The 26,147-nt window shown below is 39.4% G+C and overlaps 1 protein-coding gene across 1 annotated transcript; it reads right to left on the bottom strand.

Moving 5' to 3' along the window:
- Window positions 1–619: 619 nt before the first annotated feature.
- On the bottom strand, window positions 620–25,157 carry cdc42se1 (CDC42 small effector 1). The gene is made up of 5 exons (XM_075449268.1): window positions 25,077–25,157; window positions 13,408–13,795; window positions 6,653–6,757; window positions 5,548–5,619; window positions 620–5,255 (listed from the first exon to the last, which is right to left on the bottom strand). Exons 2-4 carry the CDS (start codon window positions 13,555–13,557, stop codon window positions 5,551–5,553), a joined length of 324 nt encoding a protein of 107 aa, XP_075305383.1. The 5' UTR covers window positions 13,558–13,795; window positions 25,077–25,157; the 3' UTR covers window positions 620–5,255; window positions 5,548–5,550.
- Window positions 25,158–26,147: the final 990 nt, after the last annotated feature.

Raw genomic sequence — 26,147 nt, 5'->3', positions numbered from 1 at the left:
TCCGTCTCTATCTGACCGCAGACACTGGCTGTTTTTTTTTTTTATCTATAAATGCATTCTTGGATTTCTGCGCTCTCAGGACATCATTTTGATGCAGGTCCCAAAAGTCAGAACTGAATTGAGTAAAAAGGCCTTTAAATTTTTTAGATGGTATAATATGTAAAATGATTTAAAACTGTCATTTCTTATAACTTTTGGGTAATTCAAGTCAATTTTAAAGTACATTAGCTCACTTGGCTCCTGTAATTGCCCTAATGTTTAATGCTACGTGATATTTACTATGATAAGGATACTACTAGAACTTTAGTCTTGATACAAAGAGGTGTCATTGTTGAAATTATTCTTGAAACACTGAGATTGAAGTTCTCAAACATCACAATTCTTAAACCATGATGTTTTTCCTAAATCACAATCAATCTATTCTTAAAATTCCCACAGCTTTAGTTGTGAAAAATCTTGTTATTCTCAAAAAACTGTGGCACTAACTTTGAATCACAGAATTATTTACAAAAAACTATGACTTACTGAAACACAACAACTTTAGCCTGTTTCAAATGTCCATCCTCCTCAACAAACTGAGTTTGGGGATAAATTGCTCTTCACACATACAAACACACACTGAGAGAAAACAGCAGATTTATTCAGCCGCCATGAGACACGTATTACACAACGATGAGGAATAAAGTCAATCTGTATTTCTTTTTCTGCTGAGGAGGAACAACTTACATAACAAACACAAAAAGTAATAATCAGTCACACACAGGAACCACACATTCGTGTCACTTTAACTCAAAATACATCACGCCACATATACCGAGTGAAGACTGAATGTGAGATCAATTTAATGTAGCATCAATGATAAACTCCACTTTAAAGCAAAGTCTCTCAATGTGTCAACGGAAGGTTTTTTCCGACCTTCCTTCGGAAAATATGATTTTTTTCACAAATCATATTACAGTCTGACCAGTTTTTGTTTAATGACTGGATTCAACATATCAAAAGTACTAAAAGTTGATATTTCATTATCTGCTTTGCATGGGGGTGTATCTAATAGAGTTCACAGAACATATGCGCCTCTTTTGTTAACATTATTTTCACAGAACTCTGTTTTCTAAATGTGAAACTGATATATATCTATAAAAAAAATGTTATGGACACATGACAGTAAATCCTGTTATGAAAATTAAAACAATTAAAAAAATTAGGCTGCTGCATAATTCATTCTTTACGGTAATATTTTTGTCAATCCGCTAGGCCTCAATACACAATTGTAGTGTTTAAACTAGACAAAAAAAATTACCGTGACAGGATTCAGGTTAACTTCTGCGTGTTATCGTGTTCCTCAAATCTCACCAGGTTGGCAGATTGTCATTGAAACCGCAGGAAGTTTCAAGATATAGATCATCATTTTGTAGGTTTTCATGCTCACAGTTTTCCGAACCCCAAACAGGAACCGCCACAGGGGAGTCTGATAAGCTGGGACACGTGTAAATCGAACAAACATCCAAAGGAGAACAGTACAAAAGCAACATTTTAGCTTCTAAATTAGATTTTTTTTTTTTTTAAAGTGGTCAGTGAAAATTAAGAAGAGGACGGTAAAATAAAAAAAACCTGCAGTTCAGTACACTTAAACATTCAACTGTGAAGGTTGCTGATTGGTTTATATCAGATTACACTTTGGGTCATTACCAGGAATTTTGTGAGCAAACAGTTGCTAAAAGAGGAAAATGAGCTAAATAATAACATTAATAATAATTATAATAATAATAATAATCTGACTTTGACTGATTCATTAACTCCTGCTGGTTTTGGACAGCAAGATCCACAGAGGCTCAAGGTGTGAAAAGTCACAGAAAAGGTTTTCAATCAATACTCTTTATAGATGCATCAATACAGTAATAATAAGCAATATTTTCCGAATGGGACACTAATACAAATATATAGTTAAACAGAATCAATATCTTTGATAAACAACAACAAATAAAACCCCAGGAAAATAAAGTGATAATAAGAAAGTTTGAATTTGAGTAGATAAACAGTATATTTTATATTCAGGGCTGAATCTCTTAGTCATTCTGCTTTAAGGTGAGACTGAAGGGAAAGTGCTTTCCAGTGTTGTTGGACTGTAAGTATAGATGGGAATCAAACAGGAAGAGGAAGAGGAAGAAAGAAACTATGGTTGAGATAAACAAAAGGAACTAGAGTTCAACAGCTAGGTTTGAATTTCCAAGAATTAGAGGAGGAATGGGACAGATAACAGCAGTACCGCTGACATGAACCTAAAGACTTATACAACTCCAACATGACAGTTAAAGAGGATGTAAGAGGCCTCCAGATACGTGGTGACCAAATGGTAACTGAATCTGTAAATAAAACTATGAAAAGTGAATGAAAAGGTCTTAAAACCCTGTCTTACAGAAGCCACACCTGTCTCTGACATCAGTTCAAGTGTGTGTGGTGTGAACTAAGTTTAACTAATATTTCTGTAAACATGACCAATTCCTCATGTGTCTGGATTTACACATTTGCCTACCCTAGACACAAAGCTGAAGAATATATGTGTTTGTAACCAAGACTCCCAGGTGTGCACAGAATGTACAGCTTCGTCTTGGTTGAGCCTGGATGATCATCAAAAAAAACATTCATATTATTTTTCATGTAGGGAGCTAAAAGAGACAAAAGAGGAAGTGTAAAAACTCCCACACTTTGAGGGGGCTTGTGAACACTTGAGTTTCCTTAAACAGACTTTTGACTACTTAAGCCTCAGTCTTGGGGAGGAAGTGGTCAGTCGCCACAGTGAGGGGCAACACCGTGACTCAGTGGTTTCCGTGGCAACCATTCAGATGGATTTCCCTCAAGGAGTTACTGCTACGGACACAGTTCAGTCTGTGTGTTCATCTGCAAATTTTCCAGACATATTTCCTACTTTTATGCTTTAATTACATATTGATCAAGCAGAGTGGAAACAAACCGATTAAAGAAGCGTTGGAATAGTTGCATAAATAACAAAGTAAATAAATCAAGATTTGAACTAAATTGTCATGGCCAGAAATCTCAAAATGATCAGCAAATAAATGTATATGGTAAAGCTTCTAGTCTGGCAATAGAAGTCTGGAATAGGGCTTTAGCTCCCGCTAACATACTTATTGAATATCTAATACTCTGGTAATTTAAGAGTTTTAATGATATGAAAAGTTGTTGACATAAAAAATTTTTTTCCCCATTATGAATACCTTCAAATGTAATAAATTACGTTGAACTGCAGTTAGTCGGTGTCTCAGTTAGTGTAAAGTAGCCTTTGGCACATTTGGACCATCGTGTAGGTATAACTGTGGATAAATATGGCAAAACATTTACATAAACAGATGAAATGAGGACTTCCTCTTCCATTTTAGAATATTTGCTGGAGAATAACAGTAGACACTTTGGTGAGTGGGTGTAACCCTGCGCCAGAGGTCGTTTCTTACAAAGTGCTGGAATTAAACTTTTTGATTGAGGATTAAGTTGAAAAAGTTAAAGTTAATATCAGTTTTCGTCAAAATTTAATTTTGTATTAAAAACACAAAGACTTTGAATATGTTCTGTTTAACAAAATGATGAAGTGTTTGTCTTGTTTTTATCAATCGTTTTGCTGTTTTACATGAAACATTTGATCTGTGAGTGAAATCACACACTTGAAACATGGAATCATCTCCAAATCACCATATCTACCCAAATGTCCAGAAAGTTGAACACTAAGAAAGCAAAAAGCTAATCTGAGCTAAAGCATCAGGAGAAAACAGAGCAGGCTGAAATCAAGAGATATAACAGCAAATCATTCAAAACAGCAAACAATTTAAAATAATATAAATTTGCATAAAACACACACACAATGCAAAGCAGTAAAACATTTGATCTTCTACCATGACAGCATGCAGCATGAAATGTTTTGAACAGTAATACTAAAAATATCTCAGCATGATACTTAAGGACTGAAAATGTCAGACCCATTTAGAGTCCCTGAACTGCAGTCTGAGTAAAGTGATGGGGTGGGAACAATTTTGTTGCATAAAACATGTTTGTTAAAAATAAAAATAAAACGGGGCGCTCTCTCTCTCTCTCTCACACACACACACACACACATACACTTGTGCTTCTATCTTTGTTAGAACATGTGTTGACATAATGCAGTCCCACGACCCGAAACCTGGTTCTGAAAGTGAGGACCGGACTAATCATAAATGTCCCCATAAGGTCGGAAACTGAACTTGGTCCCCAAAAAGACAGCTTTAAAAGTGCACACACACACACACACACACACACACACACACACACACACACACACACACACACACACACACACACACACACACACACACAGTCCGGTCCAGTGTAGTAGGGATTTCTGGGACTTTCCCATCTCTTAAAACAAGAGTCTGTCATCATCGAGCACCAGCAGGGAGGATGGCCTGACATGCATCCTGGGAGATGAAGTCCAGTGATGTCATCACTGTGGCCATGTGACCCCACAACACATGGAAGGGTTGGAAAACAGACAACACCCACCCCCTTCGACCAAACAAAGGTGTAATAATCCTTTAGGAACTCAATATAAGGAGCAAATTTAGCACAATGAAGCATCCTGAAAGTCGGCATCCTGTAAGACAGCGCTCGAGACCGGAAAACATCGTCCTTTTATCAATCTTTTCTAAATACAGACCTTCTGTCATCAACTGTTTATCATAAATGGTAATGGATGCTGGGAAATGGAGTCCAGTGGTGATATCGGTTAATTTAATACTGATGGGGGAACCTCTTCACTCTGCCCTCTATTGGCGAGCACACGAACACCGTGCTCGACTCCTCTGATCCGAAGTGATTACGTTTCATCTTAAATGTGGTGGTAAAAATAGTCTCTTGTGGTGTGTTTTTCTTAAAAGATTGAAATAAAGGCCGGTCAGAGGCATGCTGGGAGAAGTCCTTGCCTTTGTTTTTGCAGGATGACATCTAGAGCTGCAGGTCAATTGGACCTGAAGAAGATGAACTTGTGGGTGGATGGTAAAATAAAGGTATTGAGAAAAAAAAAAAAAAAAAAGGTTAAAATGTTGCACTTAAAAAACCCTGCAAAAGGTGTTGGGGTGGCAGCAGTTGCTCAAGGACACTTCAGCAGGGCAAGAGGGGAGCCTTTGGCTCTTGGCTAGATGTTGGAGAAGAGGCTCAGAGGTTTAGAGTGCGTAGGAGGTCAGTCAGCTGGTCTGGGTCAATTTAATATACTCCTAAAAAAAGAACGTGAAAAGATAAAAACATTAAGAGTAGCTGTTTCTTTTAACCCGAACTAATCAGAACATAACAATAATTATAGATGATTTGACTGTCATTGTTTGTAGTTTCATATTATTTAACTTTAATGCACATATCTTGCACCTTTTTATCATTTTATTTTCAATAAGATACATAGTAGTCACTGAAAAATATTTATCAAATGGTAGAGCAGGATGTTAAAGGGTGAAAGAGTTGCAAGTGTTAGACGAAGCAGAAACGATGAGTGACATCATATGTTGTTTTTACCAGCTATAACAGGCTGTTCCTCCCGTTTACGTTAGGGCCTTTGGACCTCATCTGCTCCTGAACCGACCCGGACTGCAAAACAACAACAAGTATATCTTCAAACATCCCATTTTAAAACATGGAGGACAGTCAAAGGTCTCCCACAGGCAAAGAAACGCATCAGAATGACAAACACAAGCTAAACTGATGAAGATAAAAACCGATTTTATGGTTCTCCAAATGCAACGAAGGAGCATAAAACACATATCTGTGCTTATAATGGATTCATGATAAAAAGTATAATACATTCACAAAACAAAAAAACTACCTCATACAACCAAATTCAAAATAAGTTCAAATTTAGATTTCATCCTAAACTTTTTATCTTAAATTCTTGTTCAAGAAAGATCAAACTTAAGGTTAAACGTGAGTATTTCGTGACTCTTCAGTATTTTAGAATATATACGGACATGTACACAGAGATCTATTTAATCTTTTTACATGGTTCATGCTGGTCTGACATCATTGATTTACTCCATGTCCATATGTGATTCTGGTTATTTCAGATTCTCTGAAGAAACAACAGAAGCATCACAGAGGAAGGACATGTTTGACCTCTGACCTCACCTTAAAGGAAGACCACCTGCTGACACTGACTAAATCTAAAATACAATGATATCATCTGATGATGTCGCACCTCTCCAAGTGTGGCCATGTTATATTTAACTCAAATTTTCCCGATTTTCCCTTTTATTTCCCTTTTTCATGTAAGTCGTGTCCATTTATGAATTTCCTGTCTTTTTGTTTGTTTTTAACGCTGTTAGTTTTTCATAGGGGCTGTTGAGTCTCACAACCGATACATACTTTCACACACCAGATGTGAAACCAAAAAGCCAAAATAGAAGCACGACGGATGCAGTGCCCCATGACACTTCCTGACCCACACACACACACGCACACACACAATGTCGCTCTGTCTTCGTGTTGGACAGAAGCCTGATCTGTTGATAAGTCGTCTCTGATGTGAGGAGCTGCAGAGTTTCAATTTTACTTCTTGTCCTGATAGACGTTAAATAGCAGACTGCTGCAAGGTCTTCAGTAAGTGTACTTAAGTGTGGTGTCTCACCGGCTGCATGCCGTCCGCCATCTCTCCAGAGCCGATGTGTGTGAGGTGGACGAAGTTCGTCGGCTCCCCGATCATAGCGCGATCAATCTTCCTCCTCTTCTTCTTCTACACGGAAAGACACAATCAAACACACATTCCCGGCATTACTAAGGTGGGTTTTTCTTGCTTCTCTCTTTTTTTTCTTGCCCATCTGACAGAGATCATTAAATACAGCTGTAAGATTATGCCACTTTGCTGCCATAATGCCATAAGTATGCCACATGTTGCTATAAAATACCAGCTCTGAGGCATAGAACTCATTTTAATGAATGCCTGTTGGTTCGAAACCTTTCTCCTTAAGTCTCCAACAATGAGATGATGTATCTATGATGATCGGATGCTTTTTACACGTTCAATAGTTTCTTATGCCTTTCATGCGTCTTCGATATGTCATAAGTGTACATCCGTCTTAAGTATGCTGGTCTTATGTCTCTAATGGTCTAATATGCCTTTAATATGTATCACATGGTCTGATTTACATGGAGACATGTTGCTTGTGTTAGACAGTAGTTGCTTAAAATGTGTTACAATGCAGAGAGCTGTGTTTTACTGAATTGTGCAGTTGTGCTGTTAAACTGTTTTTTTTTTTTAATAATTTGTGCTCAGGGTTTTTAATGATTTTCTTTTAGTGTGTTTGTTTTTTTTCTTTTTTGGACAAAGTGCTTTTGTTTTTTTTAAACGTAGAAGGTAAGGTAATCTATACATATATCTAACACTTAGAAGAAACATATTAACTCAGTTTATTTACAAAAATGAATGAGTACTAAGAAAATAGCTATGGACGGTCGGGCAGAGCAAGTCGTTGAGCTACAACTACGCAAAGAAGTCAAATAAGATTTATGGATACTCATCATTCTAGTACCAGAAAAAGCACCGTTACTCCCTTTTTAGACCAAACAGATAAGATTGTGTTATATCATATAGATACACATATACACACGACAAACCAAAACATAATTTCTGTTAAGGAAACTTTCACCATTTCAAATTATCCTCAATTCAAGCTCAGACTATTATTCGTGATTAAAAAGCCTAAAAACACAATTCCATGATGCAGGGGGATCGAGTATAAAAGGCAAGTTCACCCCTGACACTGGAACTTTATAAACAGACCTACAAGATGCGTTACGTGCCTCATATGAGCAGCTAGCTCACTAACTGCTCTGTCTTCTTCATGGAAATCATCATCGTGAATCTCTCCTGTACGCCAGAATTAGCAGAACTAGTCTACTCAAACCACAAGAGAAATAATGAGAACAAGAACAACTGAATTCATTTTGTCAAGAGTTACACAACGGGAATTCATTTTGTGAAGATCTGACATGGCACAGTTTAGGTTCCAGGGCGGCGGATTTAGTTTCAGGAGTAACTATGGTCGGTGCACACATGGAGGATTCATTTTGTTTTTCAGAGCCAGCCTCATTGTTCACCTGGTACTTTTAAAAACTTCTACTGGAGGTAGCTGCGGTTAGCAGATACAGTGATAGACCTCTGCGGCTCCTGGTAGCGTGCCCACACTGCACTGATATGTATCTGCTGAATCCTTGGCAGCTAAGACATACCTGCCATGAGAATGTGAGTAAGCTGCACAAGTTAACAGTGTTGATACCCAAGTCCACAGCAAGAGACTTAAATATTTCATGCCTTTATTGTGTGTTTTTGATTTCATGCCAAGCAGTTTACTTGGGTTCAAATTAAAGTCCGCTGTTTGGCATGTGGAATGGTTCATTTGAGCTGATCTGAGATCTGTTCATAAGGAGTTTTACGCTGACACAGCCCCAGCATCTTTTCTCATTCTCCCGGATTTAGAGACCTAATTTAATTTACTTGATAACTGCTTTAATCATTCAAGTTTAACTTGGTGGTTAACAACACATTTGTCTGTGATGTGACATACTCAGAAAATGGATTTATTTCTTATTTACTCTGGATTCAATAGTCTGATTTGTCTCTAGTGTGTCTCTGGTGTGTCTCCACATGTCTACATACTCTCAGACTCGCATCATCTTAGGGAATCATGTAAGAACAAAAATGTGAAGCAACATAAAGAGAGAAAGAAAACAAATACAAGAAGCAGTAGGCTAAGCCTTCAGAATGAAATAATATGACTCACATACACTTAGTTTAATTGAAGACAGTGTGTTCCTGATAAAAGTTATCATTTGACAACTGAAATGAGGTTTTTAGGCTAGTGCATTGTGCAGTTTCTATGCTGCATTCAGGGACACTCAGAGCTCTGGCACACAGCCACAGAACATTTCATTAAAATCCCATTTTGCTCCCAAAGTCCAGTAAATCCTGCTGCGTTGAAACACATCCCAACCACAATCACAACCATTAAGATGTGATTTAAGAGGCTTATGCTCCTCAGGATTATTCAGAGATCTTATGTAACACAGCAGAACCGAAGTGAAAGGTTGAACATGACCAAGAGGTCAAGTCAAATCTGCAAGATCACAAGAAATCTTGTTTTGGATGAAATAAAAGTAGCTGCCTGTTTCTAGAGTGAGTTGCTAAAAACGTTAAGACCGAAAGTGTAAAAACAGTTCAAACTCGTTAACAAGTTTACCATTTTAAAATCAACTCATGTATTTATTCATTTGGTGTGAAATAAACAAAATTTATTGTTAATTTGCATTTTCATTTACTCTTTTGAATGTATTGTATGTAATTTTATGTTTATATATTCACCCATCATAAATATATTACTTTTTAAAGCCTAGATGAGACGCCTAAATTCTTAAACAGACTTTCTTTATCTTAAAAATTAAAAATATTAAAATCTCCTACATGGTACGTTCTGTTACCTCTGCACACAGTTTATTAGTCGTTCACGATCAGGATGTAGCTTGTTTGAATTAATAGGGATATAATCAAAGTGTTAGTCGTTATTGAGTAATTCCCTGTTTTATTCAAGCTGTTAAGGGCAAAAAAAGTATGATGTGTATATTTGATAGACAGGTTTTTGTATTGAGTAGATGTTGTTTAAAGATGAACAGAAAAGTCTGTGTAACCAAAGGCATCCTACACGTAATTAGTTTCAAATGCTTTCAAAATGCAGATGAACCAAATTCAGAAGAAACTTCAGCCATTTAGTGAATATTTAGTGAAGGAATTCTAGCTTTGCAAACTACCAAGTACTTAACCTGAAAGAAACTTAATTCAAAGCTAAGCTTTACCCAAGATAATCTAATTTGGTTGAATAAAATTATCGATAAAAAGTAGTTCCAACTGAAAAATAACATTTAAATGATTCTGCACAAGCCCAAACACAAAGGTCAAATCACCGTGTTGTGATAACTGTTGGGCGATTAGTTAAATTAGCATGCCTTCGCTCCCACCAGGATTAAAGACAACGGTGTGCAGCCCGTCAAATACAAAAGCATTGTTAAACAATAATGCAAAATTCATTTTCTTTAACAGCCCAAAATATTTTTTTTTCAAATTGGTTTGTTCCCAAAAAGTAACTAACTACACCAATTAATGTGCATGTATGAATATATTTCAACCACCAGCAGGTTACTGCAAAATATGATTAATCTACTAGTTCAGTTTTGCCAATTTTCACCCCAATGAATCCGTCCACTCGGCGGCCTGGCACTGTGACGTAAAACAGTCGTTAATTTCTCTTCAACACTGCAGATTTCTAATGTTTGGCAGCAAAAACCAACATGAAGAGGCTTTGTCCTTGAATGAAACTGATAGATACTGATATCAGTTAATCGGCTACATTCGAATTCGATGGCCTTCATTTTAAAATCTCAAACATATACAATCAGAGCATGACTTGTAGCCTAATATCTACACTGACTCTCTGATGGGGACATTCAGACTGAACATAATGAAGATAAGGCAGTGAAGCAGACATGGTGAGGTCATCTCTCTGTTATTTACTGGTGTTTTTCCTGCAGTCTGGTTCAGTAGCATCGCATCTACGCAAGGTTGAAACTCGAGTCAGACCTCGTACGGCAGACTGGTCCACTAACACATGAGCATGCTGGCATCCTGTGGTCGACCAGCTGGGAGTGAATCATCCCTCAGCCTACACGCTTCCTCCTCCACAGCGACAGCTGTCGTCATGGCAACAGCAGTGAAACAGCAACCTGGCAACGCAGGCTGACAAACTGGAAGAATCTTAAACCTTTGTTTCTCCGGGATGCTTCAGCCGAGTGTTGAAACAAGACAGCCTTAATATCTCTAGCATCCAATCAGAGGGATACACGTGGATGGCGCCGCCCCTCACAGTCCAGGGCCACACATTTATGCCATATCTCATCTCTTTTTGTTGTTTCATTTCTTCAAGTCTTTGTAATCGTAAAGTGCACTGGACGTCTAATAACGGCGAGAACCTCATCATGTGAGATTTTAACACGGCAAACTGAGGTATAAACTGATGTGAGAGCAGTTTTGTTGCGTAACAGTCATGCTGCGGCTCAGTTACTGAACAAACAGGAGGGGAAAAAAAAAAAAAAGGACTCTCCTGGCAACCTCTGTGTTGGGTTGATAAACAGCTCTGCTCTCCATCACCAGCACCATCATCATCATGTAATCTCTGAGTCATCTACATGAACGCAGGGAACAGGCTGGAATTTCTAAATAAAAGGCTGAGGAGTGACATCACAGATATATAAACATATACAGAAAACCAGTCCTGGCCCTGCCCTGTGTTTTACTGTGTGCACACCATCAGCTGCTCACAGATCTCAAACAGTGGGCCGGTAACATCACGCACATGCCCTGAGCGGGCTCTTTGGTCATAGGTCCACAAGCCCCTCTGGTCAGGATTTCTATGGGGCCGTATTTTATAATCTGTACTGTGGTGTTTATACAGGCAAAGACGTATCGGTGACAAACAGCTGTGCGGGAGGCTTCAAACTTATGTCAGACAGCATATCGTCATAAACCGAGTGAACTCAATACTTAAGTTCAGTTTCAGTGACAGACATGCAAATAGCAGCATTAAAAAGCACAGATTTACTACGAAAAAGGCACAAAAACAATAATCCTAACAAAGACTACTGCTGACGTCAGCAACAAGTGATTACAAAGAAACACTGAATACTGGTGATATGTTACAAAGAGACAAAAGCAACCCAACAAAGACGCAAAGTGCAGGAAAGACATGCAAAACAACTACAAAAAGACTGGCTTTGAAAACAAAAATGGCTATAAAGAGACAAAATAAGGGGAAAGAAATTCAAAATGACAACTTCGGCAGAATCAAAATAGATGTTATGGGAACACAAAAAAACCACAAAGATGCACAAAACAATGAGAGAAGCTTTACTGAACACTAAAACAACAACAAGGACACGGAATGACTACAAAGAAATGCAAAAACATCAAAAATGGAAGTAAAAATTCGACCAAAATACTATGGAGTTAGCCCTGTTGTTTCTCCTTCACTCATGAAAAAGAGGCGTATGTCTAATAATCTGTTCATTCATGTGTGAAAAGCATCTTTACATTATTTTCTACAGCTGGAGCAGTTGTTGAGCCTGATCTTTACAGTCGGGCTTTACAAAGAGGCTCAGTTTTTGCTTCCTGAGTGAAGTCACTTCTGGCATTGCTGTGTGTCTGAGTATGTTTATTAAAGGTGTATTGTTGCAGTGGCACAATAGAACAAACAGAAAACTCTAAAAATACAGGCAGAGGAAGGAGGGAGGGTCTCTGGAGAGAAGCACAACATTGCACAACTTCCTCCCGGCAGCACAAGCACACACCGTGTCTACAACACATTACTGTAGTAAACCCGCACATGGTGGCGAGCTGGGGTTTACTCCCATGGCTGCAGGGATTCGCTCTGATTGTTTCCCCGTTAATCAATTATTCATTTGAATATGACATTTACAATGTTTCCAATCTGATGTCTTCAGACGTGTCTTTTAATCTGAAATATTTCTCTTTTAGAGGAATCACAAAGAAAAAATGTGGATGATCCATCAATGTTCAGCGGCTGTTCGGAGCTGCAGCGAGTTGAATGCAGAGCCGGAGAAGGAAACTATTTTCGTGTGTGGACATAATGTATGTCAGGTCGTTTTACGTGAAATGAAGGGAAAAAGGGGAAGCGAGAGGCTGCAGCAGAAACAGGTCAGAGGTCAAGGTGAAACAGGAAGTTCTGCCACCCGTATGAGGTGCGTGCATTCTTGTTCCTTTAACTTTGTGGGAACCACACTGACTTGGAACCCTCGGATGGACAATTTTAAAGCGGACATATTATGAAAACTTGCTTCTTTCTGTTCTTGGGAGCATATATTAAGGTGTTTGAAATCCACCAGCAAGTGTAAAACTCCCTGACATTTTTTTTTGTGCCCCTTTGTTTGAAAGTTCCTCATTTAAGGAGCCGATCCGATTTTCATTTGTAAATTACGTCACTCCTGACCTCTGAGCCCCGACCACTCACACCCACCCCATCTATTATATTTACCACCAGTCTCAGAGGATAGAAGAGCTCAGTTGATGAACTATATTTTAGATATTGTTCCAGCAAGAGTTACCTAAAGCTTAACCCATAAAGATTGTGCTTACACCCTAATGATTTTTATAAAAGTCAAGTTTCCAGTACTCTTCACACATCACAGCAACTACAACTAATCCCAAGCAGACATTTCCTTTTTGAATAAAATTGATCTTTTTGTGTATTATGTACAGGATGTTCCTGTTTACTGTTCCTGGACATTATGTCATTAAAGAATTAAGATGTGTAAGTGTCTCACCGGTGGAGGTTTAGCCACCACGCAGCAGCCCATCTTGTGCCAGAAGTCGCTCATACCGATGCTCCGCCCGTCCAGCGGCCTGCTGTTGGTCTCTGCTGCTGCCCTGCAGGCTGGAGGAAGAACTGCAGCCTGAGGATAATCCTGGGGCATCCAGACAAAAAAAAACTACACTGCTGTAGACACTCAGAGGACGAACCCTCAAATTTACCCCACCTCAGAGGGAAAATGGTCTTTAGAAGGACTCCAGGAGGTTCAGAAGGAAACCTCAGAGGTTGAATAAGAACCAAACAAAAAAAAGGGTTATTCCTCAAAATCAGATGACAAAAAAAAAATCCAAATTTTAAAATCCAAATTGTGATGAGTTCAGAGCCGAAACTTCAAGTTTTATCTGTGGAGACAGAAAACAAAAGATCCTTTAAATAAACACTTTATTTGATTTTTTTCTTGGAACAAAGTAATCTGTCTCTCTCCACAATGGAGAGAGATTCAAACATTTCATCATTCCATCTCTTTACTTTGTCTCTCTTCACAAGAAGGAAGTTCTCAGATGACTTATTGTCTCGGGAAGCCTGCCACTAGTTGTGCAAGTTCCTCTTTTGCAATCAGACTGAGAGTGGTTTCTTTTATCTGTGATAATATGCCTCTCACTGAAAAACCTTTTAATCCATCAAAAGCCCTGCATTCACTTTATCGTCTCACTGGTTTTCCGCCTGAAAAATTCCTACATCAAACTGCCTCAAGTCCCCACATCAACACAAAACCAACCAGATAGACTGATATCAGTCAATAGACTTTTAATGCTTCCAAATTACATCTGATTTATTATAACTATATAATGTACCAGTGGCCCTGAACCTAGTTGTTTTAGCCAACTATTGACCTTTACTCAGCCTCCTCTCTCACTGAAAAGAGAAAGTGTTTCAAATCAAAGCCATAAAATTCACATAACTGATCCAGGAACAGCAGTAACACAGAGACGTCTACAGTATCTACTGAAGTTGGCCACCATCAGCTACCAAATAAGGTTACAAAAGTCAAATTCCTGTGTGTTGCATGAAAAACAATGTAATGTAATAACTGATTACTGTACAGTCTTTAGACTCTCAAACAGCACTTATGATCCAAAAACAACCACTTCCCCAAAGCATTTTCCCCCGTATAGTCCTCGCAAGGATAGAAGAACATGTATACACTCTGCCATTGAGCTGCATGGGAACCAAACCCTCTGAGACATCAACAAGGCAAGCACATTAAGCATGACTAAACACTGGGTGTGGTCCAAGCACAGTGCAGGAAGTAACAGACACACACTGAGGGGGCTGTTACTTTGAATTTAAGTGAGTCTCTGGTCTTCTGGTCTTCTTTTTTTCCAGATGACACAAACTGAACAAATACAAATTTAATTGATCAGAAGACTTGAACCTAAACTCCAGAAGTTGCTCAAGTTTCTGTGGATTTAAGACATACGCACACACACACACACACACACACACACACCTGACCTTTGCCTCCTCAGGTGAGATTTATACAGACTAATGAGTGATTACTGCAATAAAAACACAGAATGAAGTCTGGTTTGTGAACATGAATAGCTCCTCTGTTTCTCTTTCCTGCTCTGATGGAGATTTACTGTAACATTTATTTTTCAAACTTAACTCTAACCTGCAGTTACTGCTTTAGTTCTATTTCACATTGTACTATCTGATCATAATTCCATTTGCCGTCGAGGAATCACGGAACCACGGTCAATGGTTTAAGACTTGTTTTCACAACCTTGTTTGCAAAAAATGTAACTCAGACATATTTTTTGGTTTTCTTTTGAGCTCTGAACACTAAAAAAAATTATAAAACAAGTTCATGTTATGTCACTTTCAATCTCCTGTTGACTTTTACGGGATCAAGTGAACCAGATTTCATAATAATTTGTAAGTAAGTGTTGAGGAATACTGGGGAACTCATCAATAAGACCTTTAGTAATCACAATGATAAACTTCCACCAAAGGTACATCCACAAGACTGGAAAACAGCGTGAAACGGAAAAAAATGACGCTTGCAGATGAGTGCATCACATGTCAAACAGCAGAAAACCAAATTCACACCTGAAGGCATCAAATCTGAGCCGTTTGAACTCATAACGGTGCTTGAAATGTCTCACGGGAGTTTATTGTGGTGAGATTTGAATTTGCTTCAGCCTGAGTGAATCCAAGATGGCGATAAACTGAGGTGACCTCTAAATCCGAACACTGCTCTGACAGACAAACCTGAATCTTGCTGCAGCTCGCCTTGACTGGATGGCAGGAGGCGTCCAGTGTTTCCTGATTACAAGAATGGTTAAACTGTGTTTCTATTCTCAGTCTGTTCTGGTCCTGCAGCAGAAATGTCTGGAGTCCCTCCAACACATTTCAGCAGATGATAAGGAAAGAATGTGGAGGCCAGAAACATGTAGCTTCATGCTTCACATCAACACAAATCAGCAGAGAGGAATTCAGCCTGAGGCTCTGACATCCAGATGCTCCACCTGATGGTGGACTTCCTGTTTGTGAATCAAACAATTCACAGTTTATTTAATGAACCGAACATGAACCAAAAACTTTCAGTTTGCAACTGAAAGCCCCACAAAACAAGGGGATTTTCCTCCTCTCTTTGCGTCTAGTTTCAATTTCCAATTCACTTCAGCAGCTAGTTCCAGTTCTAGCACCGCTTCTTATTCCTCTGTCAAGACAAAAAACTGCTTTTCCGACTCCACATGTCAGTGCTTAATCTTAAAAAAAGAATTCCCAAACGCTCATCTTGACAGAGTTGGGATCTTTGGAAACTCTGTGTCTTTGTTTAGTGCTTTTTGTTCAGTTTGTAATGCTGCCCGTTATTGTTCCTGTGGAGCACATGCTGCCCATATATCACTGAACAGTTTTACTGTTAGGCTCTGGTGGAAAACGTCATCTCTGCAGGATATGATCAGAGAATTTTTTGAGTGAATCAAGCTCCACATGTGTGAACTCAATTAGATTCAACAGGAAGAGGTCAGGGTGAACGTAGAGCATTAAAAGACCAGGATATCCATGGATAGAGCTGTGCAGCCGTATAAAAACAGAAACATAAAGATGTGTTCCAAACATTCGCCTACTTCTGTCAAATTCATTTCCACTGGTTTTACTCCCACAGCCCACTATAACTGGAGAGATATAAACAACTTCATCTGACTATAGATCAGCGAAGAGAAAAACCAAAAAAAAAGAGGATGGAAAGGAGGGATAAAAATCCTCACGAGGTGCCAAAATTCATACTGATGTGGACATTCAGCCCAATCTCTGAAACATGGTGAATGATGTTCAGATTGTCTGCAGGAGATGAATGAATGAATGGATGGATGACTGAATGGATGACTGAACAGAGATGAATGTGCGGCAGGGGGAATGTAGAAAATTAATTCAAACCTCCTGACCTCCTGCTTGTTTGTGTGTTAGCTAACAGAATGTCTGTCTCATGACGTTATTGTGAGAAGGCAAGGCGCCGCCCTCTCACACCTCTGGTGTTGTCTACAGGCGGTGCGGTCCTGGAATTTAGGAAGGTGAAGGTGAACTGAGTCACAGTTTGGGGAACAAAATCCAAATCTAAGGAAGTTTAACAGTGCAAGAGTGGGAAATGAATTAAAGTTAATTAAAGTTTAACATCTTGTCATGTTTTTGAGTTTTTCCTGCCTTTTGATTGATGTTCATGTACGGATTATGTCTGCCGTTTCATGTTCGTGAAACATCAAACCCTGACAAACTAATTAATGTCATCGCCCTCGCTGCGTCATCATCATCGTCACCACTGACCTCCTGCTCTGGGACCAGCTGAGTGTTCATCAGCCTGAGGGCAGAATCAGCTGAAACGCCACTAAACAAAAACAACAGCAGTGGTCTGTCTGTGAGGGCAGACAGCCTGCGGGTCACATGATCACGCTTCAAGCAGCTGAGCAGAAAGCCGAGAAATCTTTATTTACACAAGTCTGCTGAGCAGTCTGACCTCTGACAGCCTCACAACGATCCTGCTGGGCCTGTGAAGTTGATAACGTGAGTGAAGTCAGTATATGACCTCCAGCTGATGTGTTTTAATGGTTAATAGTTCTCCTTTTTGCATGTATTACATTGTATCTATGCTTTATTAGAAAAGAAAACATTTAATCATTCATGTCATTTTAGTTCCCTATAACACAGTGTTAAGTCAATTTTAACAAGTAAACGCCAAAACTAACGTATCCTGAGAGTTTATCAATTAGATGCGACTTAAATAAGCAAAACAAGAGGTTGATTAATCTATTTGCTTCGTCTACGTGTGTGCGCTTCATAAAAAGTTTAAATTTGATTGTAGTGGCCATTTGTCCATAAAAAAACAAATTAAACTTAAACCAAACAATATCAAAAGACCACTGATGCACCATGGGGATGTGGTTTAACGCAGGCAAAAGATGATGAATGTCCAAAAATGAATTCTTGCGTTTTTCTGATTATTTATTTCCAAACAATAAAACAAACAAAAGAACAAAGAAAACCTTCTGCTCTCTCCCTTTCCCTGTTAAAAACCATTGGCCCACCCCGGTGCATGCTGGTACTCCAGGTTCCTACCTACATAAATAGCCTCAGGTGCCCAGTGTGACCCAATTAGCAAAATATTCTAAACAAATAACTAACAAAGAATATTAGCAAAAAAAAATCTAATCTAAATAAAGCACTGAAATTAATCAAATAAAGTTACTCATAATTAGCTCATTAAATTTACAACTAGAACCAAAAAACAAAAACTAACTAACTTTTCTACTAACTTGTAGAAAAAACAGACAAAGAAAAATGTCTGGATTAAAGATTGAAAATAAAACAATATGTAGACGATGCGTTGACGATGCGTAAATAGGTTGATGCGTAATGAATGCTGCACAGTCCCTTATGGAAGCTGAACTCTTAATAACACACAGACTGAATTGTTATTCTCTGGTTTCTGGTTCACTTCCCTTTTTCTAAACTCAGACGCTGACTTCCTGCTGCTGCTTATCTCAGAGCGTCAGCAGCTTGTGATAAGAAAAAACACAAGGGCTTCGTCTTTAAAACAGCAGATCCTGAGCTCCGGTGAGCCTGGACTGAGGAGGAAGGTTAAAGTCTCCCAGGTTCCGTGTACGCGTCTCATGCACAAAAACTGCTCAACCTTGCTCTTCCTGCAACAAGAATGAAAGCTTTCTGGAATATTTCAAATTTCCGTTTTTCTATGCACATATTCAACATATACAGTGTGAAAAGATGCACAAGAGCATGAAAGTCTGACCTTTCGCACATGCATTTCATCAGAAAAGCCCAACACTAACACCAAGGTGGACCTCTCTTCTCTCTCAGCACTTAGAGGTTGTAAACCCTCTCTTAGATCAATATTTCTGCAGATTTGTCTTACCGCATCACAAAGGTTCTCCTCTGGTTTTACATCCGCTGACTGTGAGGCATCAGGCACCCACTGAACTCCCTGAACTCCCCATCACGTTCATGACACCAGTTGGAAATGGGTTCCGCTTTAGAAGGTAAACCGTGGCCATAAAAGTATGGACACGGTCAACAACAACACTGAGACAAGCGGTGGCATTCAAACCATGACTGCTGGCATCAAGAGGGTCCAAAGGGGCCAAGAAAACATGCTCCACATCATGAGAACACCAGCAACAACCTGGATTGTTGACATAAAGCAGGTTCTCTCCATAGATTCATGCTGTTGATATTAACCTACCATCTGCAGCCAGAGCAGAAAGGGAGATTTATCGAACCAGGCAACCTTTTTTCAGTCTTGAACTGCCTGGTTTTGGTGAGTCTTTAAACACTGCTGCCCTCAGATTTCTGTTCCTGGCTGACAGGTTCCTCTGCTCTTGTATCCAACTCTAGGTTGGACGTGTTGTGAGCTGCCTCCCTGCTCAACACAGTTATCTGAGCTTGCAAAGCATTTCTGCCAGCTCCAACCAGTCTGACCTCCGACCTCTCAGTCATCAGTCGGGTGTTTCATTACTTGATGTTTTTGTCTTTCGATAGTCTGAGTAAAAACTCTGAAGAATGTGTTGATGAAAATGCAGGAGAACAGCAGCTTCATAGACTATAAAAAAACAACTTATGTGGGATCAGTTTGCAGACCTGTAAAACATCTAACAAGAACTAGGTTTAAGCTATTTTCTTTCCGTTTAAGTTCATTAAATTCATTATGTTTTGTGTTATATTCAACACTTTTGAATGAATCTGCTGAGAGTGCACTCATTCGGTTTTTAAAGAAACTAAGCAACACAGTACATTTCTTAGCACGCACTGTTTAACAACGTGGCTCTAAAGTGTAAATATGGAAATCAGAGATGATAGATTGCAAACAAAAAGGTTAATATGACAATAAATGACTGAAAAATGCAACAATATAAGTATGTAAATGCTTGGGGAACTGTTAAAACACCACATGAAAATAGTGACGCTCTAATGTGAATTCAGAACTGGCTTTCAGATCTGTTTTTCTGGGGCAAAAATGAGTATTTTTAAATGATTGTTTTCCTAAATCCAGCCATGGTCGCAATTAAACATTAAACATGTCGTATGCGGTTCATCCGCAAGTTGTAAACTGAGCAGAGAAGTGAGAGTTAACAACATCTGTCAGAATTCCAGTTGCACGCTTAACCACTCTTCTGGTAAAGAACCCTTAATTCGTTTATTTCCTTGCATCGACCCGATTCTGAAGCATCGTTCTCATATTTGCAATACGCCTGAGGTTGAATTTAAGAGAACAAATCTTATAATGCCCAGAAACAGCGAGCGGCGTGGCATTTGCTCACTTACATTTCCCGCTAAAACAGAAGCTGATCTCCCTAAATTCCCTCCCTACTCTGATTGGTCGGCTCCAGCGGTCTGATCAGGCACCGCCCTGAACTCTGCATGAGCCCTGTTGTGATTTAGAATTTAAAAGAAGCATTTCATCGGACACAAAATTAGCGTATGCCCCCAAATGCAGGATTTGTCATCAAGATTTTCAATCGCTTTCCAGGAATTGAAATACTCTAAAATACCTTAAAAAATACCTACAAAAAAGCATCTGGTGTATAGGTGACATGTAGTGGAAGATAAGTGATGACCAGGATTGTTGATAGCTGCACATTAAAGCTGCGTTTGTGTCGTAGACGTTTAGGGCTGTGGTTTTTGTGACTTTCTTGTGAGATATCACAGCAAATTTGCCTTTAAGCTACATCTGTTACAAAATGTTGTGTATTGTTGCTAAACACAAAACATAAAAAAAAGCGCTTCGTGGGAACTTCAACATTAGTCTGTTTTATGTTCGACAGCAGGTTTAGAGCAATTTGAGGTCACTTTCCCATTTGAAAACTCACATTTATCCAAGTTTCAGTTGTCTTTTTTTAACTGAAGGTTTGTTCTTTTTTAAATACATTTACACGCACAGTTAAGTTGAGCTGCTGTTATAGGTCAGCTTAGTCATTTAATTGGACTGCTCTCCTTGTTCCAGCATATAAACGACATTTGGCAATATGCCCTCTTTCAGCTCGTTAGTATCGGGCTTTTAACAGTTGACCTATTTCTTCACGGATCAAAATAATTGACGGACAAAACAGCTGGCAGTAAATTGGTACCATGTGGAGACACCAATCGACAGCTTTCCAGCTCGCTGTACTTTTTCATTTTTCAAACAAATGAGCTGCATGCTATCCCTTATGGTTGCTGTTCGCGGCTTCTTCTCTTACTTCCGGGTCAAAGCAGGATCTGTGGAGCACGCACGCAGTGCAGAGGGTCTTTTTGTAATAACAGTTTCAGTCAGGCTGACGTGTTAACATCTATCTTAAAAGTTTGGTTTTAGCCGGACTAACACGGTAACTTTATTTGTTTGTAACGTTGCGTTAAACATACTGATTGTTCCATGTACTTTATGTAGTGTACCAGCTTCAGTTTGAACAGATTTTTCTTTCTTAGCTGCAGTTCTTCGGGCTCAAGGTGGGGAAAAAGACGTTCCTCTGTGCTTCCTGGTTTTTTTCAGACCATCTGAACAAGCGCTGATGAAGACAGTTTGGATCTTCTTCTTCTTCACCTTTTGCAAAGTGGCTGCACAATCAGTACCTTTAACTTACATACAAGGGCTTCAGCTGGTGATTTTTAAACTGACAGTTTGGAAACGGCTTCAGGAGACATCCCTGATTTGGGAAAATGTACAATCCTCTTACTCAGATCTACTCTGAGACCCTTTCTACTGTGTGTTGGCACAGAGAAGATACCAACAGCAGTCAGTAATGATCACTAACGTAAAGTTAAGATAGTTCCAATTAATATATAAAACCTGTAATGAATTTAAATGTGTATGGATGTTGTAGACTTGTTGTAGACTTTACTAGACATGACAGCAACCCAGTGCTGTCATTGCCATGTCCATGGTGAGTGTATCATGTGGAGAAAGTGACAGGGAGCAGGTAGAGAGAATCATAGCTCAAGTTGGTGAGCAAGAAAGAGGAAGAGAGCACACAGCTTCACAATGAGCTCTTTTCATTCAGACATTTAAAGGAAAAACTTTCCAACTGGTTAACGGCCGACCCCTCTGTTTGAACACAACGAGCAGCTTTCACTTCTTGGAAAATAAAATCACACCAACATACTTTAAACAGAGGTGAGTTTCCAGGTTCAGCAGCTCAAACAACAAAACTCAAAAGCACAACATACGGTAGCAATCTGCAAGATCCAAAAACTGAGAGAAGCTGAGAGCTGAACCAATTCAACACAGACCGTGTGTTAAAATGCCGTGGTCAGATACTGGTATTTATCCTGTAATTAGATGATAGTATTTATCAAGCATGCAGGAATATACAGAGCTAAATTTAAACTTCATTGCCAAACATGATCAAAAGCAGGACAAAAACCAGTTAGTCATTTATCTCCCTAAAAACAGCCACTGAGGTCAGAGTCCAGCAGCCACATGCCGCCAAACGACACGCTCTAACAGAACCCTGAATCACTTCCTGTTCCTCCGACTGTCTGCAGGAATAACACCACGAACACTGACCAAGAACTGGATTCTTAGCCAACTGGAAACTTTGAGTCTGTGTAGCTGCTAAAATACATAAAATACCTTGAAGACTTTAGAACATTCCCAGTCCCCCCCAAAAAAGCCCTGAGTCAGTTTGAAAGTCCTGACGGCGTCTGCAGTGATTAAACTGTTCGAAAGATGAGGTCAGCAAAGTGTTCAGTTCTCACGCAGCTGAAGACTGATGACACGTATCTGCCGGTCCTGGGACGTTTGTACAGAAACCAAAATCTAGCCAAGTCACGGCTTCACCTGCAGATCAGCAGCTGTGAGTCAGTGCTACCATGGAAACCAGAAACACGCCGAGACGTGAGAGAAACTATCAAAAACCATCCAGAAGCAAACCAAGAACCACACAGAAATCAACAAGATTAACAGTTCACGTACAGTCCAGAAAAACTCTGGGAAGGAGCCAGAAATTAGAAACAGCAAGAAAACTAACTCGTGACAATACGGAAACTACTAAGAAACACAACTGTGACAAAAACACACTGAAACAAACCAAAACTAAAACAAGATGCAGAAACAAACTAAAGACAGTAACCAGGAACTAAACCACAACTTATTAAAGAAAATCAAATGATGAAAAACTAGATAAATCCAGTAACTAGCCTGAATCACTAACCAGAAACTAACCACAAATAATTTGCACATGTAAACCTTTCAGCGGGTTAAAATAAACAGCAAAACTGCAAACACGTGACTTCTTCTGGCACTTTAACAGTCCAATTTCCAAGAATCCGAGTTATTAAGTGTGTTTGCATGACACACACAGACACACATTGAAATAAAACCAACACTCTGCTGCTGTAAACAGCAAAAATTAGGTTATATGTGAGGAGGTCCAAGCCACAACTGGGTCCAAGCCTCTTCACATGTGACTGAACAGCTTTCTTGACAATTGTCCACAGGCTGCATTTAAACTTGCTGTTAACAAAACCCAAAACAAAGCTCTAAAGAAGGCTCAAAAGCCCAGAGGAGCTGCAGCGGCTGTAAGAAATATCCGTAACTTCAGAGGTTTTCCATTTGTTTCAAAGACCCGTTAAAATACTGCTTGGTCTACACAAATGAAAGTCCCGGTTTCCAAACTGAACGGTTTCCTAAGTGCACTTGAACGCAGCCTAACGGTCGAATACATCCCACTAACACTGAGAACAGAGACCTGCAGTATTTCTCCCGTCTCACCACAGTCAGCGGCTCTGTTCTCTGCAGACCTGTAATTTGGCTCCGCATCTGGATCTTCACACTGCAGATCCAGAAAGAAGGAACTCGCTCCATCACGGGCGGCGAGGATCGCATTTATAGCTTTCCGGAAACAATTCTCAGAGTCCATCCTGAGCCTGACAGCTACAGCAGAGTTTGTCTGCACCCTGTGACCTCTGACCTCTAACCTCCAAACTGCAGGTCGCCTATGATGTTCTCATAATGGAAGCTTTATGTTACAGATGTTTTCAGGAAAAGCACTGAGTCCCAGTGTGTTTACGTGTTATCAGGCTGTTTTATTTAGTCATTTTGATAGGCTAACTGCTCTCCGCTGATTATAAAATCTTGCAAAGCTCAGCTGTCAGCAAAAAGACAAATATTTCCACTTTCTAGTGAGGAAAATTTCATCTTTGGCAACTAAATTCTCTGGTCTGTGAACAAAGTGATTAGTCTGAAATGTTTAAAGCATCAGAAAATATTTTGTCCATAATGCAGAGCTCAGTTTTGTGGCTAAAAATAACACAAGCGGGTTGTCACACAGTATAAAACTATTCCATAGAAGTGCTGCATGTTACAGATTATCAGACCTTGATTGGAGTGTCACCATGATCTTATGCAGCCTGTTTGGTGCCGAATTACAGACATTTTCTCTGATTTCACAGAGCTAGGCAAGCGGTCCCCTCTCTACCTCTGTTCATTGTGCTAAGCTACACTTATCAGATCTAAAACCCACACGTTTCTGTATCCTTCGTGATCCCACACAGAAAACGGTTTTACCTCCTGAACAGATTCAACTGAAAACCGCACAAGAATCAAAAGCAAAGCCAGCAGAAGCTGTGCCGGTGTATCCTGTGACCCTCAGATTCTGCGACCTGGTAGAGGAACTGAAATGCAGTCTTGCGTCCCTTGAACGCAAACTGAACTCTGGAGGGAAACACATTTCAACACTTGACGTGAAGACGAAAACAGAAGATCAAGGGTCATGAAGGGAAACACTGGAACCTGGAACAGCGGCTAAAATGATTCACAGGCATTTCAAAGGTCCTACAACATCATTTGTGACTACATGTCTCTTAATTCCTGCTGCCTTGAGGCAACAGTATAAGCAAAAGCCTTCAAATGGCATCATTGTTCTGTTAATGTAAAAAACAGTCAGAAGAAAAAAAAAACAGTCATTGAACACGCCTGAGCTGACTCTTCTACACTGTAGATGAATCATTTACAGATCAAACTGTCCTTCAGGGAGGTGGTTGAACTGGTAACTTCAGGTGACAGCTGAACATTTCACATTCTAAAGCATTTTGATGTGTCTCCTGTTATCCTGCTGGAAGCCCCCCAGCCCCCCTGCATGTGGATCAGACCTGGGAGCAGCTTCATTAAGAAAAAAAAAGCAGACTTACCAGAGACGAAGGACAGCAGACAACCAGGGCGGCTGAAAAACTGCTCTCTGAACCAGCTGCAGCTCTGACAGTGTTTCTGTGAGGTGTGGCTCCAAACAGGAAATCCATCCTCTTTTCTTTCAAAAGAACTTCATTTTTCTCCCTTCTCCCTCCCTCTTTGTGTTCCTGTGCAGCCAAACAGCGCCCCCTGCCTGCAGGGGAAGGCCATCACACGGTCAGCTTTACAGGACGCACCAGGAACTATAAATAACAGGGCTAAAGATAGATGTTTTTGTGTCTCATTTAACAGGCTGAAACTGTTGAATGTTTAACTTTTTGCATAAAAAATTGCTTTGTTATTTTTAATTGTTGAATCTGAAGTTGTACACAAAACCAGGGTCTTACAAGCTGAATTTTTTTCTCTTCCACCACCAGACTAAAATTAGAGTTTGGGGGTTTTTTTTGGTGATGAAATTTTATAGATAGATGTGTGTAAGCTGATTCAGACCGTGTTTGTTCAATCAAACAGCGCCCCCTGTTGATCCAAAACATTGCCGACATCTTTGGATGTAACTTTTACTGCTGCAGATATTTAGCTCTCTGTTTATCAGCATTTCATGAGGATTTGTGGCGATTCTTTTTGTCCCTCGCTGAGTACGACATAAGCAAAAAGAAAAGAAAACGTGCATGAATGTCGTGTCCATTTATTTATGTATTTACTGTCAATAGGATCTGAGGTTATTTATTTGGGAAAAACACCAACATTTTGTATATTCACAGGTTTTTTTTAAAACCTAGAATGGCACAAACCACAGTGTGTGTGTATGTGTCTGTAAGTGCATGTCATCGTAAAGTTCTTAGTGCGAGTCAAACACCGGAAATGTGTGTCTCTTTCCAAATAAAGTGCACTATTTTGTGAAAGGATGTTAGGAAATGACAACATATTCAAGTATCGCTGCAAAGGGAGAAAAAGTCAGATATAATTTGGATTATTACCATGATCTATAAGATGCTGCAAAGTAAAAAAAAATATCCTGATTTGTCATAAGGCTCTACTGACATAATAATAATTTAGTTTTTGCCACTAACCTC

This window comes from Odontesthes bonariensis, chromosome 18 (genome assembly GCF_027942865.1).
Source record: "Odontesthes bonariensis isolate fOdoBon6 chromosome 18, fOdoBon6.hap1, whole genome shotgun sequence".
Classification (NCBI taxonomy): domain Eukaryota; kingdom Metazoa; phylum Chordata; class Actinopteri; order Atheriniformes; family Atherinopsidae; genus Odontesthes; species Odontesthes bonariensis.
The sequence above is the reverse complement of the archived record's forward strand: the minus strand, read 5'-3'. Positions and strand labels throughout refer to the sequence as shown.